This window comes from Channa argus, chromosome 11, assembly GCF_033026475.1.
Source record: "Channa argus isolate prfri chromosome 11, Channa argus male v1.0, whole genome shotgun sequence".
NCBI lineage: Eukaryota > Metazoa > Chordata > Actinopteri > Anabantiformes > Channidae > Channa > Channa argus.
The window spans coordinates 8197446-8218952 of record NC_090207.1 but is presented as its reverse complement, the minus strand read 5'-3'; the positions used below and the strand labels follow the sequence as shown (position 1 = coordinate 8218952).

The following is a 21507-nucleotide window of genomic DNA, read 5'->3' as shown; positions in this document are numbered from 1 at the left end:
TTCAGTGAAGAAAGAACGTCTCCCACAGTCTCTCGCATTTCTTGGTGATTTTTGCATTCTCTTTTTTCAGTGAAGCACAATACAAGCTGCAAGTATAGCTAATATATATGTTGTTTAAATGTCAAAATATTCTCATCAATAAACTTGGATATCAATTCTGTTGGCCAAAAGACAGAATTAGAAAATGTCTGTATGGGGGTTGTTCAATATTGCTGCAGCAGCAATATTGAAAAAACAAGTACCAGTATAAAAACACTTACATAACTTCTCCTGCTCTTAGCTAACAATAGAGTGACTCATTCTTATGCACTTGCACAATGTACAAACCTATGCAGAGCAGTGTTTCAATTGGTTAGTGATTGATTTTTGAGTATTCTAGCCAAGCTTATTGCATTCAAGATACATAAGAACAGAGCACATAGTAAGCGTATATATTCAATTTAATTTAAAATATACACTGCAAATTTTTGTTTTAAGTATGGTGGTCTATAGCTGCAAAACTCAACAGCATTTCACAAAAGGTAACAAAAATAGGAGGAAGCATTTGAACATTTTAGAATAAACACAACAAATAAACACAACAAACAACAAAAATACCCCGTGATACACAACAGCATTTCAGATTACAGAAAAGGCAGGGAGCAATAGGAGCTGGCTTTTTTTGGGGGGGGGGCTTAAGTAATGTAAAACAGTATAATAGGGTTATCTTTCAGCCACAATGCTCTGTCACAAGACAGTGTGACAGTGCATTGACTGAATGTTGGGTTGATGTGTGTTCTGTTCAACCAATCAGGTTTGATGACAGACAGGATCGTCCCATCTGGTTAAAAAGGGAAGGGAGGAACAATATTGTTTGTTACAGTTTATTGTTCATTTTATTACTTTATTTTATTTAGGGGGGCCAATTAAAACACATTAGATCACAGTAATATTACAATTGTAGTTAATATTCACGCAGCATGTATAGTGTTTATAGTCAAATGCTACTTTATAGTGTCTAACATAAAATGTAACATGTAATACAGATTAATGGTTTTGAATTATTATATATGTTTATAGCAAGAATGTCAAATAATGCTTTTTTTGGGGACTTTTAATGTTTAATATAAATATATTGAATAATCATATAGTCATATGCAGTACTTGTACACATACCAATCATAGTTCAAATCATGGCCAAACTTGGCTATAATAAAGCCAGAGTATGTCAATCAGTATGAGAAAGTGGTACAGGGTTTGAGACCGACTCATAGCTGTTACTTTCTCTCCAGGACAGGATTTTGTTATGTTTTGATGTTTTCAGACAATATAGAAATCAACCTGATAATCACACAAAAAGTAAATGTTGTGTTTTACACCTATGGGCCACCGTACTTTACAGCTGTAGTTAACATAATGATGTAACTAAATAATTCATAACTTCATGAATGGACCACGTAGTCTGCTTAGCGTAACGTTTACAAACTGTCAAACGTGTGCAAACTGTCTCACATTGGTGATGTGCCTCTGGTGCAGTTAAATGGCAAGTCTCGACACAAGACCCATCAATGGAGCGTCCTCCACTGAGGCAGCTCTGCTCCCCCTCGCTCCTGCAAGAAAAGTAGACACTGGCCCAATAAACACTCCTCCCCTCCCCTCCGCCCTCAGCAGCGCCGGAGCTTTCTCCTTCTTTAAACCACGCTCTGGCTCTCTGACTTCCACGGTGCTGCTTGTTTCCCCTGGTGAGGGGACATTTCTGAGCTTGTTCGTGTCATGACACAGTTTGGTGCAAAATCGACGTGGTCGCCTCTAACGCCACTGGGTCTCCGGTGCCCAGGACTTGTTTCCAGTGCTTTGAGTTTGGTTACATGAAATATGCGATGCTCGCAGGTCAGCCCGGTTCTTCTTCTGCTACACTTTGTTTTCACTTTGGCGGCCTGCCACGAAGAGCTCTCCGACTCTGGCAGACTCCTCTCCCTCTTTGCAGAGCAAGGTCAGTGTGGTGCAGCTATAAGACAAGCTACAGTTTTGTGCATGTCTGGAAAACTTTGTATAGTTTGGTGCATATTGATTTCAGTATACACAAAAAGTAAATATTGGTGTTAACAGTGCATCTCACTGTGTATGGTTACTGTTGTATTAAACTCTGTTCTGTAGGTCCGCTGTCCGAGTCAGATCTGTCCATTGTCCACCCAGTGAAAACTAACGCTGATGGAGAGTTCATCTCCCATTCTCTGTCTCACCACTTCAAGGATGGGAGGGTCAGGCGAGACCTGGGACCACTTGATTTTAAAGGACAGGTTTACTATAAGGTTGACTACAGGGGTCAAGTTTTAATGTTCAATTTGACTGCAAACGACATACTGGTTTCGAATGACTATATCCTGGAGCGGAGGAACGGCAGCACTAACAGGACAGAGCATGGTGCCTCTGAGGGGAACTCCTGCCATCTCCTTGGGACTGTGCAAGCATCTGATGTGCGAGGGACTGCGGCAATCAGCACCTGTAAGGGACTGGTAAGCAATCACACCGTTTTATGTACATAAAAGGGCACAGAAATCCATTTTAATCCCTGTCTCATTCATCAGATTAAACCATGTAACCCCTCCACATTGACCTTTTATGCAGAATCCTCCTCTCTAAATCGGCACAAATCCGGTTGCTTTTAGCAGGAAGTTTTTCTTAAATACACAGGAGAAAGGAGGCATCGCTCTAAGGAAGCTGGTGTGTGGCTTGTTCACTTAAGCGACCCCTTAGATCTGACAGTGCCCGTCTGTTAATATGCCCTTCAAAGACTTCCTGACACTATTTGCAGAACAACTGTGCTGCAGACCTGCTGACGACTGCTACTTTTCAGCCAACCATGACACACTTTCCCTCTTTTGGTTTTTGTCTTTTGAATGTTTTTTCCCTTACTTCTTCACACTCATCCATTGATTCTTGTCTGTTTCTGCAGAAACCCATTGCAACCTCTCACACTTAGATGTGCAGTCCAACTTTGTTCTACATTCTAAGATCTTCAATAATAGATTTTGGCACATTTTTATAGACTGGCACAATAAAGTCCGGCAGATGGGGAGACACGATATATGCAATGCAATGTTGCATCATGGCATTGCAATGTAATGTTCTTAACCAGATACATACGTCAGTTTCAAAAGAGTAGAATGCACCTCGACAATAGACAGACAAGTGAGCAGCTTAACACATGAAGAATTTAATTTATGAAAAGAGACATGCACATCACAAGTGGACTGTTTAAGACCTCCTTGTTTCAGCATTTTCAAAGTACTTAGCTACTATATTCAATTTACTCCATCCAGTATGTTGAAACTGCCAAATAGGAAGTGAACGTGGAAACAGAATTTTCCACCTTTTGAAATGATGGGTTGTGTGTTCTTGTTTCATTGTGTTACAGCAGGAATGCCCCTCCTGCAGGGTGTTGCATCTGCTTCTGTTATGTTTGTGTGGGCTGCACTGCCTCTTCCTGCCAAATCTTGTAAATGCAGTTTATTTGTTACATCTGACCCCAAACAAGAAGACTACCATGACAGCCAATCCTGGAGTACTATAATTTACATCTGACCCACTTAATGGAAAAACATTTCTCTGACTTTAATCTGCACTTACCTACAATCTCACACGTTTACAAGATTTTTAGGCAATGCTACATGCCCCAGTTTGTCTCTTTTCACCATGTCACCGAGGGAAACCACTATGATGTTACAGTGATTTTCTGTTCTGTGGAAGACTGTTTATAGCAGCTAAAACCACAGGGAGACCACTAAATGGCAAGACTCAGGCAGACAGATGTGGGAGGGAAACCCTGCCAGCTGCTGCTTAGGGCATTCACTCTCAGGAGACATGGAGACATATAGAGATGGACTGCTTGAAAATATAAAAACATGATCATCATTTGTTATGAATTAACTAAATGTTTTTTGAAAAGTGCAAGCAAACAGTAATTCCGGAGTTTCTGATGTTAGTCATTATGTGGAGTGGAAGTGAGAGAGTAATTCCTGTAGTGCTACTAGACGTGCCCATTTTTCAAGTTCTACAAAATTAGTCCACACAACCACTGAAATTAAGCTTCTCTATTTTTAAATTATGCCTTTGTTGTTTTTTGATTGGTGGAGTAAAAAAAGACTACTTTTGACATGTTGCTTGATAGAGGAATTAAATGAATAATTGGTCAAGTTTAAATAAATTTTCTGTTAATCAACTATCTGATTGTTAAAACTCTGCTTGGCACAGACCAGGCAAAAGAGCAGGATCCTGCCTTTTACATGCTGTCCAGCATCCAGCCTTTGCAAAAACCCATCTGCTCATACAAATAGAACTGTACTGCACTGAGTGTTACTATATTTACATTGCATGATTATTGAAATTTGTGTCACCCTTCACCTCAACTATTTACTGTGTATGTGAATCTGGGTGAAGGTTGCTGATTCGGTCCTTTTGTAATTTTTTTGTTAAAACCAATTACAACCAGGCTAAAGATTATTTACTGGAGCTTTGGTTATCTCTGAAGCACAACATCAAACATGGATATGCAGATTCAGCGGTATTATTATTTTATTACTTAAATGCATATTTCTGAGCTCCGTGAAAATGAAAAATGTTAATGTGTTTAACCTCTGAAGAAGAAATAAACTCACAGGCAGAATTATCTTGGGAAAAGGGAAACCTGAAGTAACAAATGAAAATTAGAATAAAGAATAAAAAGGTTTTGGGGGACATTGTTGTGATTAGTAATACTCCAGTAAAGAGCACCATCCACTCCCACCTCTCCCAGTGTTCCACTAATCACTGCTGAGGCCAAAGGCTATGGAACAGCAGAGACCTAGTTCCAGACCTAGTTGGCCAACAGTGCAAACCCCACAGAAGCAGGAAACAGAAGTAAAGCAATTACACATGGCTGGCATATTTAGAATGCGGACCTGTGTTATGGTAACCTTGCTTGGCCCTGGAACCTCACACCCAAACACACATCCTTTATGTCAGGGGAGGGTGGATCGATGGAGAAGAGTAGGAGAAGAGCAGTATGTGGCAAAGAGCGGTAACAAAAGTGCAAAGTGAATTGCAATCCTAGCATTTTTCACCTGGCAGAAGAATCAGGATTTAGCAAAAACAGTTTCCACATATTTTATGTCTAAATGGAGAACAAAGTCATATTTGGCATTGTTGAAGTTGTCTTTGTAGAGGGCAGGCATCATACGAAATATGTACATGTAATTTAGGGATCACAAGTAACACCGTAACCACACTCTACAAGCAAAGCCTTGCTGGCTGTGTTGCACAGTAGGACTGCATTTGGTATGCAGATCATACAGATCATGCGGAGCAATGGTGTGAGTGTTTGGATGGGCCTCTCTGTAGAATTCCTTGCTGGATATTCTGCACTGCACCACCTGCTTTTCCACTTGGAGTTTTAACACTCAGGAGACACAGGAAGGTTTTTGGTAACAGTGGATTCAAAAGAATGTAGCTACAGCACAATGTTTTTCCTTGCAATGCCATGATGCAAAAGTTTAATATATTGATGCTGTCAAACATTAATATATATTGTGTGGTAACAAGACACAGAGTATCAGTGAATTTCCCTGCACAGGGCCTTTGGGAAACTTTCCCAGCTGAGTGTAGACATATCAGCCTGCATGCTTTGTTGATGAGTCCACCACAGCTCTGGGACTTCTGGCTGAAAGCCATGCTCTGAGTCAGTGTTGGAGATCCCTTTTCCAATATTTTATTTAATCTGAGTTGGAGAAGAATAATGAAGCCTCAGACATATACTGTACACAGGACTGTTTTAACATTTCCAGTGTTATGTGCATATGATACAACAGCTTAGTTTGGTCCTTTTGCTGCTCTAGTTGTGGATGTTGTACCTTAATTTAGGAGACGCACCTTAACAGGTGGAGTAATAGCATTTCCAAAGGGTCTATTGCTTCAGATGTGTACTTTCTGAACTCTGTGAATGGAGAAATGGATTATCCAATCATAGTTTTTTTTTTGGACTACTGAACATGTGTGGTTGAGACACATATTGCAAGAAACATGTAAAACTTGTTCGGATGATGAAAACTGAAAAGAACAGGGTGTGTAGCTGCAGAAAACAGCAGGGTAGATGGCCGGAATCGCAACTGGCCAAGCTGTACTGTAAGCAATGCTTAACCTAATTTATCCCATCTGCCCGTGACTCCTAAAAACACTGAGAAGAAATCCAGAAATCAGATGCAGCATCCATGTTTCTTCATGTCCTTATTTAACTCACTGCATGATTTAAAAACTGCACATGCATTTTAAGACATTTTATGTTTTTCGTGTAGTGGAACACTTTTTCAGATGCACGTTTCTTGGAAGAAAGGGGAAAATAAATTAGGTTTTTTTTCTTTCTTCAGTTTCTTTTGCAAGTTTGCTAGCAGCAGGCGTTGTTCACTGAACAGTCTGGGCTTGTTTGGACTCTTTGCACAAAACCCACACAAATGCACGCACACACACACACACACACAGCAGTCACACTCACCTTGATGAAGAGCACTTGCAAACAGTAAGCTGGAGGTGGAACATTCATAATGTTTGTGTTTAGAAGACAAAGTCAGAGATTGCACAGAATGCTTTTGTGTGTTTGCATGCACGTATACTTTAATACAGCTGTATTTGTGTGTGAGGCTGCTTACCTATGTGCTTCTCTATGTGTGTGTTCAACCAGCAAACTTGACAGATCAGCTATGAGTGAATAACCTGTACCAGTAAGAACATGTGTGGCATACTTAGGACAAAGTTGTTGTATTTCTGCTTCTGCTGCACACGGAAAATGTGCCTCAGGGAGGAGAAAGGTTCATATTTAGATGTGGTGACTGATGGATTCCAACCCAGTGAAAATGAGGATTGATTTCTTTAGTGGGTTTAACAAGAAAACATCTATCTGCCCAGCTTTTTATGTGTGGGAATTATTTAAATACTGCAATTTCTGGTGATTTGTTGTTGCAATCACACTGTAATTGTTATAAACCAAAAGCATGCTGGTAACCAGGCTGTAAGTCTTCTGCTTTAGTCACAGTCTGAAAATGCACTACATTACAAAAAAAGATTTAGGCTGCATTAGCCAAGATTTTAGGGCGAGAAAATAATCTTTTAATCTTTTTTAATCACAAATTGCAGTTGTGAGTGCAACCCCAATTCCAAAGAAGCTGGGACAATGTGTAAAACCTAAATAAAAACAGAATGCAATGATTTGGAAATGTCATCAACCCATATCAAAGTCACAACAGAGCGATGTTTACTATTATGTAGCATGACCTCTTCTTTTAAAAACTGTCTGTAAATGTCTGGGAATTGAAGAGACCAGTTGCTGCAGTTTAGGACAGGAATGTTGTCCCATTCTCTTCTGATGGGGGATTCTAACTGCAGTCCTGGGACTTGGTTACTGGATTTTTCTTTTTATAATGCGCCAAATGTTCTCCATTGGTCAAAGGTCTGGACCAGTTTAGCACCTGGGCTCTTCTCCTCTGTAGCCATGCTGTTGTGATGGATGCAGTATGTGGTTTAGCATTATCTTGCTGAAATCTGCAGGGCCTTCCCTGAAAAAGACGTTGTCTGGATGGGAGCATATGTTGCTGTAAAACCTTTATGTACTTTTCAGCATTGATGGTGTCATTCCAGATGTGTAAGATGCCCACGCCATAGGCACTAATGCACCCTGTACCATCAGAGATGCAGGCTTTTGAACTGTCTGCTGATAACAAGCTGGGTGGTCCCCCTCCTATTTATGTCCACAGGACATGGCGTCCATGGTTTCCAAAAAGAATTTCAAATTTTGATTAATCTTATCATGTTTCCCATTTTGCCTCTGACCATTTTAAGTGAGCTTTGGCCCTGAGAACGTTTCTGTATGTGTTCACATATGGTTTCACATACAGCTTTAACTTAACATTTGTGGATTGTCAGTGAACTGTGTTCACAGACAGTGATTTCTGGAAGTGTTCCTGAGCCCATGCAGTGATGACCAGTATAGAATCACGCCTGTTTTTAATGCAGTGCTGCCTGAGGGCCCGAAGATCACGTGGATCCAGTTTTGACCTTCGGCCTTGTCCCTTGCGCACAGAGATTCCTCTTGATTCTCTGAATCTTTTAATCCTCTGCCCACCCTAACATTCAAGAGGCTCTGCCTCTCTGAAATGCTCCTTTTATACCCAGTCATGTTACTGATCTGTTGCCAATTAACCTAATTAGTTGGCAAATGCTTCTCCATTAGTTTTGGATTACAATTACTTTTCCAGCCTTTGTGTTGCTGCCATCGAATTCAAAACAAGCTAATATTTTCCAAGAAATAATAAAATGTTTCAACTTCTGATATGTTGTTTATCTTCTATTGTGAATAAAGTATGTATTTGTGATTCATTACATTCTCTTTTTCTTTTGTGTTTTGTTTTTTTTAATATATTTACACAACTTCTTTGGAATTGGGTTGTAGAAAACGTTGCTCTTAATAACTGAGACAGCATAGATTTGCCTTGTATTTCAGACTTGTTATGTGGGACAGAGTCAGTGAATATTCACCTGTGTATGCTTTCTTCTATTTTACTCTCAGAGAGGCTTCTTCTCCCTGCCAGAAGGACACTATTTCATTGAACCTGCCCCGAAATCTCCTGATCATCCTGGAGGCACTCCTGAGCCCCACATTGTCTATCCAAGAATTACTACACAAAACCACAGAAAGAAACGCAGTCCTGAGTCCAAAGAGGCACCCAGCCCCTGTGGAGTTCAAGGTGTGTGTCTGTACAGTACTGCAGGTGTTTCTGTCTATCATGCAAAAGTAAGACATTTTCCCTGTCTGCACCCATCACATGCAAGGCTGAGTCTCAATTGTGCTTCAAAGGATGCCTTCCATTATCCACACATTAGATCCCCCGAGTGACACTGTCCTGCTGGAAAGGGAAAGAGAGCAATGGGAGAGGGAGCAGCAGAGTGGGGAGGGTCAGGCTCAGTTCCGCAAGCAGCGCTCAGTCAGCAGAGAGCGGTGGGTGGAGACCTTGGTGGTGGCTGACTCCAAACTTATCGAATACCATGGCAGCGATAACGTGGAGGCCTACATCTTCACCATCATGAACATGGTGAGTGGTTACAATTAACTTTTCATTTTACTCTTTATGTTTGCCCTCATCCATGCTCAGTTTCTGTTTCTGTACAGGTGGCGGGGATCTTTCATGACGCAAGTATTGGGAATGCTATCCATGTCATCTTGGTGCGCCTTATATTACTACAAGGAGAAGAGGTAACACTTGGCTTTAAGGACATTTTAATCTGGCTTTATCAATTTTACTTTGGCAGTTTAAAGGCAGATGCATAAGGCATAAGGCCAAAAATTTAAACTGGGTATTCCCCACTGCAGCATCCAGCTGATGACTCTGGTGTTTGAGTCAGCTGCCTAACGTTTGCAAGAAACTCTTTTTTGGCATGGATTTGCAGGGAAAGCACAGGTGCAATAGATAACATTAAGAATTGCTGCATTCCATTTAGGAGAGCTAGTATGTTTTATCCTGCTAGCTCATTCAATTGGAACTGAGCTCGACCAGACAAAATGCCTGCCGTGATAAAGATCTGTTATGTTACCAATTATGTGCAGTAATTAACACTTGTTTTCAAAAGAAAGTGAGTGGAAGAGTCTGTCTGGGCTTGGCAGAGATGTGCTGAAACTGACCATGATAAATGTCAGCAGCTCGTATTTACTGCTCTGCAACTGACACTGACACAAAAACAAAAAGGAAAAAAATGTTCAGAACGATGCGTCTGATTGTGCTTTTTGTTACAGAAAGGGTTAAAGATTGTTCACCACGCAGACAATACTTTGGCCAGTTTCTGTGCTTGGCAGAAAAACCTAAATCCGCAAAGTGACACACACCCAGCTCATCATGACCTTGCTGTGCTGGTCACCAGGCAAGTGACACATTTATGTGTGTGTCATCAATTTTTAGAGTAAAATGAAATGAAGTATATCCAGTGATGGCAGCCCTTTTCATGGTATAAATATGGCTTGTTTGAACATAATTTGGATGTGTTTCTACCAGGAAAGACATTTGTGCTGGAATGAACCAGCCCTGTGAGACCCTGGGTCTGTCTCATCTGTCTGGGATGTGTCAACCTCATCGGAGCTGCAACATCAATGAGGATTCAGGACTACCTGTCGCCTTCACCATCGCTCATGAAATGGGGCACAGGTTTGTGTGTGTGTTTTTGTGTGTGTGTATACAAACTGTTGAGTTTCTTTATGTTGTTTAGCTTAAATATATCTTTGTGTGGAGATTTTAGCTGATCTTTAAAAATGTATCGATATGTTTCGGGGTTAAGCCTTTGTTTTAGGGTTAATTTAGGGTGAGCGTTAGGGTTAGGCTTCTAGTTGTAATGGTTACAGCAAAGGGGGCTTGGGAGTTCATTAGTAAAATAAGTGTTCTGATAACTAGAGAAAGTAACACGTGTGTATGTGTGTGAATTTGTAATTGCTGCTAAACCCTCAATAATTGAAAATCATAACAATGGGCCAAAGAACAAAGAAAGCAACTCTTTCAGCTCCTATAGCTGCAGTCATGTTATTGAATGTTTCAATATCAGTGCATAGGACCATGTAGTGGTTGCATGCAAATAATAAAATAATAAATAATAAATAATAGTGAAATAATCACTAGTATGGAGTAACAAGCTTTTAAACAGATAAATACCCGGTGTTTGGGTGTAGATCAGTGTTAACAGTAAAACTAAATGCAAAAGAGTTTAAAAAAGAGTGGAAAAGTTTTACGGAAACTCTGACATAGAACATGGTGTTTTCTTCATCACAGTTTCCAACCCCAGGGCAGTGTTCCCTTTAAACCTTTACAAACAGGACACTGTGAAGATACTGTATGTACATTATTAACAGAATTAGAACATTATATTAGGAACGCACGGTGTGGACTTTGGTTCAGTTGGTAGAGTGGCCGCCTAACAACCATAGGGTCATAGGTTCGCGGCCCGCTCTTCCCAACCACATGTTGAAGAGTCCCTTGGCAAGACACTGAGCCCCCAACAGCCCATCCCCAGCTGTGCAGTGCTGGTCCCAAGCCCAGTAGAAATTGGGGAGGTTTGCGTCGGGACGGGTATCCGGCATAAACTGTGCCAAATCAACATGCGGACAAATAATCCGTTGTGATTACCCTGATGAACTCTCAGGATAAGCCGAAAGGACCAAAAAAGCGTGGACTTTGCTTCCAGTTTACTAAATTGATCCTAGAAAATGTTTGTACAACAAATGCATGTACTTTACTGCTTTGCACTGAAAGAAAATGATGTAGATTTACATTTAGTCATTTGGCAGATGTTTTTTATCCAGAGCTACTTGCAAGTGAGGTAAAAAGCAAGCAAAGTATGTCAGATCAGGGATACTCAAGCATTTCTTTGTTTAATGATAATATCTTAACTGATCGTGTTGGTTGTTTGCAGCTTTGGAATTCACCATGACGGCCAGGGGAATGACTGTGAGCTGGTAGGGAGGCACCCATTTATTATGTCCAGACAGTTGATGTATGACAGTTCACCTCTCACTTGGTCTTCCTGTTCCAAAGAATACATCACACGCTTCCTTGAGTAAGGCTGAATTTATACATTATAATGAAGTCATTAAAGAGGAAATAAATGTCATACTTCACTTACATACAATGTTTTTCTTTTAATGAGTTATTAGTGTTGTAAAATTATTGTGAATTCTACGATTCCTTTTTGCAGATAAAGTAAATACTGTATGTTGGTCTTTCATAAAGCTCAATTATTTAATGGCGCCTTTATGTTTGTCTGACTTAGTCGTGGTTGGGGTTTCTGTCTGGATGACCGTCCTTCCAAAAGAGATATAACCACCCCACTGGCACGTCTTGGGGTCCGCTACACCACACACCACCAGTGCCAGCTCCAGTATGGCCCAAATGCTACTTTCTGCCCAGAGATTGAAGTGAGTATCACACACTTAACCAAACGAGCTTAAAACCAAATGCTGGAAATCTTTGGCCAAATATTTTTTCCATTCTTTTTTTTTTCTCTTTATTTTAGAATGTTTGCCAGGTTCTGTGGTGTTCAGTGAAAGGCTCGTGTCGCTCTAAATTGGACTCACCTATAGATGGCACTCGCTGTGGACATGATAAGGTAAATGGTGCCACTTTCTTTATCTTGTTAGGTTTTGGCTTTTATTTACATTGATAGATATAGGGTTCAAATATGAAATAAGTGTTAAATGCATCATTAAATACAATTCTGGTGCCTTTTTTAACCGTTCTGTTTAACATTTTGTCCTTCAGTGGTGCATCTCAGGATTGTGTGTGGTTGTGGGTAAACTCCCGGAGACTGTGAATGGAGGCTGGGGACACTGGAGCACCTGGTCTCACTGTTCTAGGACCTGTGGAATTGGTGTTCAGTCAGCAGATAGAGAATGTAACAACCCTAAGTAAGAGACCATTTTAGCCTCACACCATGTTTCTTGCAGTTAATTGTGACATTGTGAAACAAAACCTTGTTGATTCGAAGGGCTGCACTGTTTTCCACAGACCAGAGTTTGGGGGAAAGTACTGCACTGGAGAAAGGAAGCGTTATCGGACTTGTAATACAAAACCCTGTCAGGTGACTAAACCAACATTTCGAGAGATGCTGTGCAGCGAGTTTGACACTGTTCCCTACCACAATGAGCTGTACGAGTGGACTCCTGTTGCTAACCCATGTGAGTGGTTATTCTTAAATACGCAGTTAGATTCCACAGATAGACACACAGATGCTATAGTTCTCCTTTGCATTTTCCTCTTCCCTACGATCATTAGAGGCACCCACACATGTTGCCCAACAGGGGGCAGCATTTACACTGGAAAGCCCTCAGTGCAGCACCTACATGTACTTAATGTGCTGTGTGGTAGTGGGAGCTTTTCAAAACAGGAGTGCAGAGCTGTATAAATCAGTTTTTATATGGAGCAGTTATTCATGTGATATAAATAAACTTTTATTGGGTTAACGATTAAAATGTTGTTGAAGAAAGAAGAAAGCCAACTATAGAAAAATAGAAAATGTAATTAATATGCCATTAGCTGGCTTGACTTTATCAGCAATTAACTGCAAATAAAGTGCAATCTTTTTTTCTCCATCCACAGTAAATCCCTGTGAGCTGCACTGTCGTCCAGTCTCTGAGCGTTTTTCAGAGAAGATGCTTGACGCTGTGACGGACGGAACGCCATGTTTTATGAACGAGTCCAGAAGCGTCTGCATCAACGGAGTGTGCAAGGTATTGTAGCTGGGTAAGAGACTAAAAGAGACTAGGGGGTTACAGTTCGTAACCGTAGGGTGACCACGGTTAAGTAGAAGGAGGAGATGTTCTGTGCAAACTGCCATCTCATGTTACACTGTAATGTGTTTATGGTGGTATTCTTATGTGCGTGTGTGTTTTGTCTGTAGGAGGTAGGCTGTGACTATGGCATTGACTCCAACGCAGTGGAGGATCGTTGTGGAGTCTGTTTGGGTGACAGCACAAGCTGTGAAACAGTCAGTACGTTTTTTGATGAAGGAGAAGGCTTTGGTGAGTTCCACACTAAAGACACTGCAGCAGCTTGAAACAAATTATCTTGAATCATATGAATTGTGGTAACACAAAACAGACCCAGCGTATTAGTGAGGAAAAGCTACAGTGTAAAAAAAGAAAGAGAAGAGCATGAAAATCACAGAATTGAAATTAATCTCAACAGGCAGAAAGTCATTTCAGGACACTTCATTAGCATTACACCATTCTGTTGTTTCTTTGTCGTCATGACAACCGTCTTGTCCACACTGTGCAGCTGTTTGTCCTGCAATACTTGGCTGCTGTGTTTGCGTGTGTGTGTGTGTTTTCCTATCTGCAGGGCCATGTATGCACATGTCTGTGGCTAATTTAACTGCACTTGAAAAAGTATAGCTTGTGCAGAATCAACATACCGTGAAGACAGATTAATAAAGAAAGAGGCTCTAAAGCAATAAAAACATCCCTCCGTCCCTCGTTTCTGCCCTCTCTCTCTCTCTTTCTTGCATGTTTGCCCTGCACAGCATCCTTTCCAGATAACCAGCCCAGATGTTTAAGACTTCAAAAGACTGAGACCAAGGGCAAACCTCCCCCTTCTTTGTACAAACACTGAAACACACACACCTTCCCACAAACATCATTAAACTCCAGATACCCACTCATAGCTGCTTTCGTCCTCCCCCATCCACACACAATAAAAAATCTGAGACAGGGCAGTGCCCCCCACGCTGTATATGCACACTCACTCACACACATGCAAGACCTCCCCCCAACCCGACCCCATCCCCCCCCCCACTCATTTAGACTGAGCCCACCCTGTATTAAAGATCACAGAGAAACTGTCTGGTAGTCTGGTTGTGAGTGTGGCAGCAGCCATGGTGGGCCATATTACCTTGCTGCCACTCTGACTCCCCTCCCGAATCTCCCAGGGTATGTGGACGTGGGTGTGATACCTGAGGGGGCACGGGACATCCTGGTAAAGGAAGTAGAGGAGGCAGGTAACTTCCTGGCTTTGAAGAGTGACGCATCGGAGGAGTACTTCCTTAATGGCAACTTCATCATCCAGTGGAATGGAGAGTACCAGGCTGGTGGGACGACATTCTACTATGAACGCAGTGGGAACATGGAGAATCTCACTGCTCCTGGACCCACCAAACAGCCAGTTATGCTACAGGTAAGGCACCATACTACAGAGGATCACGGAGTTGGACTGGAAAACTAATTCATTTTCAAAAGTTGTTTCCGTATTGTGAGATGTATAGACGAAACGTATTATCATTTTATATTTTTCCCCAATTTCTCTGTATATTGATTTCAGCGAATAAGGAAGACGGACAGATCAGAGACTCACTTGAAGGGCTGTTGAACCAATCAGAGAAAACAAACAGCATGTTTTCCAAATTAGCTTATACTGTACCACACAAGACAAAACAGCTGACAACCCCACTGACCAATTAGTTTTCTTCTTCGCTAACATTGCACTAATGTGTTGCCAATTGCTGCTCTGTGCTACGACTGAGATGCACGCTACTGTCCAGATTCTAGCTTTACCCCTTGCTTTCTCTTCAGCTTAATATAATCAATGTGTGACTTATTTTCGTCCTGAATTGCGAGAGCAGAGGACAGATTGAAGTCATCTTCAATTAGATTAAAAAAATAAACTACTGTGGACTTGGTGAGTCAAAAGATCAACAGGCTAATATACAGGCTACTGTATATTATGATTTGATTGGAGAAGCCAAGCATTTCTTTGTAAAATTCAGAAAAATCCATGTTTCATAACCAAATTTTTTCGAAGATTTGACTGAAAAATGGTTGATCCAGGTTCCTTAGATCGACTATTGTCTCTAAGCAACTCAAGGCAAGTTTCAAGTAGATACTCTTAGGAAATTGCTAAAGAAGTAAAAAACATGCTCTTTGTATTTGTCTTCATTTATAATTCATAGAGTGTACTCTATAAAGCAAAACTGATGTGGCTTTCTAGTTGCTGTTGCAAGAGAAAAACCCTGGTATAACATATCAGTACACCATTAAGAAGACCCACGAGACGGGAAATGAGATCATCAAACCCATTTACAAATGGAGACACGGGGCATGGACGGACTGCAGCACCACCTGTGGCTTAGGTTGGTTTTGCATTTGTTACTGCTTTTTAAATTTGTGGTAGTTTCAGCAGGTTCCAATGATGAATTGAATATAACGTGGCCCTCTGCTTTCTGACATGCTGTGGCTTTTAGGTGAGCAGCACCAGCCTGTTCGCTGTTTTGAAGTGGATGCTGGCGTAGTGGACGAGTCTCTGTGTGACACAGACCTCCGTCCAGAAGACAGACATCGAAAATGCAAGAATATGGATTGTCCTGCAAGGTCCTTACTCTTAAATGCCATTAAATTTTTTTCTCTGTCGCTGTCAGCATTAAATAATATAGTTGATTAGCTCACTGCCTTATGTGATATTATTTCCTGTCCCCTTTTCCTTGGTTTAACTGTAAAGACATTAAGAACATTTAAAAAATTGGCTTCCTTTTGTAAATGAAAATTGGATATTGTAGAAATCCACAAGTTGTTTTAATGTAAAACACATAACCAATAGCATAGGCCTGTTCATTAATAGCAAAAAAGATGACTGTGTTAACTCCAAATTATTTTTTTTAAATCTTCTATCAGGGGCCTTTGTCTTCACCCTTATTTTTTTCTCCATCCCCTCTGCCTCAGGTGGTGGGTTGGAGGTTGGCAGCAGTGTACAGCTACCTGTGGATCAGACGGAGTGAGGAAGCGAACGGTGCTCTGTGTCCGCACGGTTTCGGGTGAGGAAAGGGTGCTCCCCCCTGTGGAGTGCAAGCATCTCCTTAAGCCCAAGCCCTTAGTGCCCTGCAACAGAGATGTACCCTGTGGACAGGACTGGACTGTCGGTAACTGGGAAGAGGTAAGCCTTTTTCTATGATTTTTCTTTTCATTTCTCTCCTTCAGTCTTACAGATCACAAACCCCTTAAACTCCTTAACCCTAATACCTTGCTTTATTTCTGAATTAATATTTCATATCTGGCTTCTTTGCAGTGCCCAGTCACATGTGGAGGAGGGGTTCGCTCACGCATAGTCACATGTGCCCTAGCACCCCAAAAGACCTGTGACCTCTCAACCAAACCTCGTTCCAGATCTCTGTGTGCCCTGCAGAGCTGCCGACCTTCTTCTTCACCTAATTACCGGCGAATGTACTTGCCAAAGAGCCACCCCATCAAGCATCTTGGCTCATCTACCCGGGCTCCCTCAAACATCACAGCCACAGCTTTACCCACAATTGCTGTCACAGTGAGGAAGAAACCAACCACTACAGAGAGTACAACGTCTTTATTGCCTACCAGCACATCCCTCGCAATACCTGAAACCACAGTAGATGCAGACAATTATGAGTTCGATGTTATAACAAGGAAAAATAGGAGTGGGACCGCTTTCCCTACTAGATCCAGTATTATTGAAATGGACAGCAAGAAAACAGCTGATGTGGAGAAGGGAAAGGTGGATGACAAGGAGGAAGGAGAGGAGGGAAGTACGCCAAATACAGTGATCTACACTCCAGGATATGATTATGTTGTTGAGGAGAGAGCCACAGAGGAAGAAGACATTATTGACCTGGATTTTACCACAGCCACATCAGTCAAAAATCCTCTTAAATCAACCACACCAACACCACACATCACACCCACTTTACAAACAAATCCACCTACCATGCACACAACCGGAGCACCCACCACAACTACCCACTCCGCCCCACACACCAGTACTGAAACATGGGCAAAAACTACTCATCACTCGTTCAGCCCACATATTAAGTCATACAGCACGTGGACACAAAGGTTTCCCCACACTACCCCCATGTATAAGATCCTCTCCATCCCATCAAAAACAGGCTTTCCCAAAACACAAGCTCCATCAGTGACTCCCAGAAACCTATTCACTGCTGCAGCATCGCCCCCACCCTCAGTTAAGAAGCCTGCAGTGACATCCAAGAAAACCAATTCTGTCTCTCATGCTAAAAAGCCCTCGTCCCGGTCCAAAGGCAGGAACCAAAAACAGCAAAGGCCCGTGATCAGCTCTGCTGGTGACGACAGCAACCTGATGACCAGAGAGCCTGTTAACATGAAAATATTCTGGGTTGTAGGAAACTGGAGTGAGGTGTGTGCAGACATTTAATAAATATATTATCATGCTCGTACCAGTTAATTTAACTAGTACTTCTAAAAAAATAGAGAGCTTTGAAAGTTGACCTGCAGAAACATGACCTGCAGAGACATGACCTTTTTATTGCAGTGAACAGGAATGGAGTAGCTAGTTTAAACTCTCTTCAGATGCAGCTTTGTGATCTAAGTTGTAGGTTGCAATTTGCTAAAAAGCAGTATCTTACAAACATGCAAGTGTCTGTGGTGGGAATAGTACATTGTTTTATTTGGTGTATGCTTGAACTTCAGAAATGAAAAGTTTAAAAACTGCCCTGTTTGTCTCTGGATTGGTGCATATGGTTGAAAAAGCAGCAAAAACCTTTAGCACAATCAAATTTAATGTTTCCGGGACCTATTTCTTTATAATATTGCTTCACATGCCACGTTCAGTATGTGATCCAAACTGATATTTAACCTGAAAACATGTCTCCTTCCTTAGTGCTCAACAACTTGTGGGATTGGTGCAATATGGCGGACAGTCATGTGTAGCTCCCAGAATGATAAGGACTGTGCCAACATGAAAAGACCTGAGCCTGCACGTACATGTCACCTGCAACCCTGTGCCATTTGGCAAAGTGGCAGCTGGAGCAAGGTGAGTAACGTTAGATATCCTCCCGTCACTGAATCTGATAATCATACTTATTACTTCTTAATCACACTTAATACTTAATTAGACTTCCACTTATTATCTGTTACTTTTCCAGATTTTTTTTTTCTTTTGCCGTTTTCATTTGTCATACACTTCTGAGACATTTACTGCACTGTTATGTTTGCAGTGCCCTGATAATTGTGCATCAGTAGCAAAGAGGTACCGTGATGTCCAGTGTGTTGATTCTCAGAGTAAACGTCCTCTCAGACCTTTCCACTGTCAAGCTGTGTTCAGCAGACCCCTCAGCAGCTCGACTTGCCCCCAGAAGCTCTGCATGTCCTGGAGTACATTACCTTGGGGACCCGTAAGACCATAAGCACACATCAAAATCTCAGTATAGTACATGGTAGCTCTGAAGGGTGAAACAACTTCTCATGAAGTTATTTACTGTCAACAAGAATAATTGCTGTTTAACCTCCCAGATTTTTAGTTATCTGCTGGTCTTTTACTACTGTATATTAAGTTGTAGACTTGCGAATATTTCACTTGTTTAGCCATATTGTCACATTAAGATCCCATATTGTCTAAGTGTAAATGTCGAAAAATTGGATTTTGTCATTGCTTTTTTTAGTAAAAATTCTGTTGTATTTTAATCAAATTTTGGTGTTTTTCTTAGTGCTCCAGCAGTTGCGGCGAAGCGATCAGGGAGCGCGTGGTGTCCTGCCCTAAGCCTCATCGCTGTAATACCGCGCAGCGGCCAAACAGCACAGAGCCATGCCATCTAAAACCTTGTGCTCATTGGAAGACCGAGGACTGGGAACAGGTCAGTGACACACGATTGAGATAAATAATTAGGCCTATAATAGTCCCAGAGGTTATCTAAACCATTATTCTGTGCCTGTGTGTCTTTGCAGTGCTCTGTGAGTTGTGGTGGGGGTCAACAGCAGCGCGAAGTCAAATGTGTGAGCTATCAAGATTTGGCTGTAATGCCAGACACCCTCTGTGAGAAGATTTCCAAACCAGAAACACTCAGGAAGTGCAATATGCAGGAATGCAAGACCCACACAGGTTTGTTTGCCATGTTCAATCTGTCTCCGTGTTTGTCTGGCTGAGAGGAAGGTTTGAAAAGCAGATTTAGTATCAGCAGATTCATGCACTTTTTATGACATTGCAGTTTGTCTTTTGTTTTTTGTGACAAACCAGATTTTTGCGCAGTATATGTATTTCATTGTTTCATGGCATTTGACGTCTGGGTTTTGTCGTGCAGGACCAGTTTGCAAGAAGAACACCATGTCTTCTCGGTTCTGTGACAAGCTGAAGCTGTTGGGCCGGTGCTCCCTCAGGTCGGTCCAGAGACAATGCTGTGTTAGCTGTGGGTTGTAGCCAGGGTTACACCCACAAATACTATAATGGACACATCCCAACTACAGTATTACTTACTGTAACCTCATGCAATACCAGGACAAAGCCATGCCACCCACAGATGGACGAGTCCAAAGTGCTAATGACACATAACCTGCACAAGAACACATTTTACTGAGCACAGACCTGGGTCAATGATGTTTTAATTTTTTTTTTTTGTTTTTTTTTTTGCCTATTTAGATATTTTTAAATTGTTCCTGCAATCTTCCTACGTTGCCAGGACCAATGCAAAAGTTTATAGAAACGAAGCAAAAAAACAACAGAGAGCACGGATATACATTTAGACTGTTACGGTGTGTACAGAGTATATTGCTCTTAAAACAGTGTTGAGGTAAGCAGAAAGGATTTTTAGAATTATAATATTTGTATTATTTGATCAGGCAAAATCTGCCATAAAATGAATGTGATTTAAATGTTGAAACATATAATGATTCAGTCAGTACTTTATAAAAAACAATAACAAAAGAAAAATGACTTCAACTATTACAAAAACTTTAAAGCAATACAGGAGCTAGTAAGAAAAAAAATTATGATGGAATATATTTTTCTGGGCCAAAGGTGCTTAAATAATTAATTAAATAATTAAGGTGCTAGCATTTCACAGTTCAGCAGTCACAGTCATATTTTTATTGCAAAGTGAACTGGTAAAAATAGAATGTAAACAAGAATTTGTGTGACCTCTTGGACTGAAATTTGTTTTTTTTTTTACTCTTATATTTTCCTTTGCTCTGCTTGGACTGTGGTTTTATTCTCAGAGCGGGAACTGTGTGTTTACATAATGTTGGGTACTGCTTTAGTCATGTTCCTTATGATTGTCAGCGATAATGAAATGAGCTGCAGAATGTGCACAGTTGTGTAGCTGAATCTATGGTGCTCCTCCTCTCTGGTGAGATTGACTAATGCGAAAGAGGTGTTGCAGGTCATCCCTCTCAGGTCCCTTTAAAGATGGCTGCTGCATTTGTATGGTGTTCTACAGTAAAAGCGTTACCGTTGTCATGCATGTGGTACATCATCTTGACTGATTCCTCCCTGACATGAGTCTGTAAATGTGACAAAAAAAGATGTTTGTGACAAAACTGCTTTGTAATTGAAAAATGAAATAAAATATCTTTGAATAGTTTCACACGTTTGGGTTAATTCCAACCTTCCTAACATTTTTCACATCCAATATTCATATCTTAATTAGGTTTAAAGCTCGAAAGCTGATACTGTAAAATTCAAAGCTCTAGTTGCCACTGTAATACCAGTGTAAATAGGAGTGTTAATCCCTCATGTTTTGTAGCACTCTATATCCCTCATGGTCTTTTACTTGATGACCTTTCATGTCAGAAAGGTCATTCTCACCTGAAAGTGCCAGATTCAGCTGGATGTGTAACACCAGAATCAGCAGCACTAGGCTCTGTTTCAGAGATCAGGTTGAGCTGGCCCAGATTTCCCAGGCTCCTCTGTGCCAGATAACTTGACATGGACGGACACTGCCCTGCACCACACACCCTGCTGCTGTCATTCAAGACAGGTACTAAGAGTTAGTCAGCAGTAATGGAAGGAGACACACAATACTGAGGAGCATTATGGCCTAAAAACCAGCAGTATTTGTGTTTGCCATGATAACACAAAGAAAACGTCGTCATGCTGTTACCTAATCTGAAAAGCAACCAAATGTGAAGAAGTAATAGAGCGAAAATCAGATAGTTTTGTCTTTTCAGTGTCTTTCTCAGTAGAGAGCTAATATAAATAAAGTCTTAAT

At 41.1% G+C, this 21507-nt stretch overlaps 1 protein-coding gene across 2 annotated transcripts; it reads left to right on the top strand.

Moving 5' to 3' along the window:
* Window positions 1-655: 655 nt before the first annotated feature.
* Window positions 656-20883, top strand: adamts12 (ADAM metallopeptidase with thrombospondin type 1 motif, 12). 2 transcript variants are annotated; one of them, XM_067521821.1, is made up of 24 exons: window positions 656-1972; window positions 2137-2495; window positions 8573-8750; window positions 8887-9095; window positions 9173-9256; window positions 9794-9918; window positions 10050-10199; window positions 11455-11598; window positions 11812-11956; window positions 12055-12147; window positions 12300-12445; window positions 12546-12715; window positions 13137-13267; window positions 13438-13558; window positions 14464-14708; window positions 15519-15660; window positions 15772-15898; window positions 16247-16457; window positions 16590-17705; window positions 18189-18341; window positions 18526-18702; window positions 19015-19161; window positions 19253-19406; window positions 19606-20883. In XM_067521821.1, the coding sequence occupies exons 1-24, from the start codon at window positions 1855-1857 to the stop codon at window positions 19719-19721; spliced, it is 4761 nt and encodes a 1586-aa protein (XP_067377922.1). In that variant the 5' UTR covers window positions 656-1854; the 3' UTR covers window positions 19722-20883. The 2 variants fall into 2 exon arrangements, with proteins under 2 accessions (XP_067377922.1, XP_067377923.1); XM_067521822.1 differs by lacking the exon at window positions 656-1972 and having other exon boundaries at window positions 2203-2484.
* The last annotated feature ends 624 nt before the right edge of the window (window positions 20884-21507 follow it).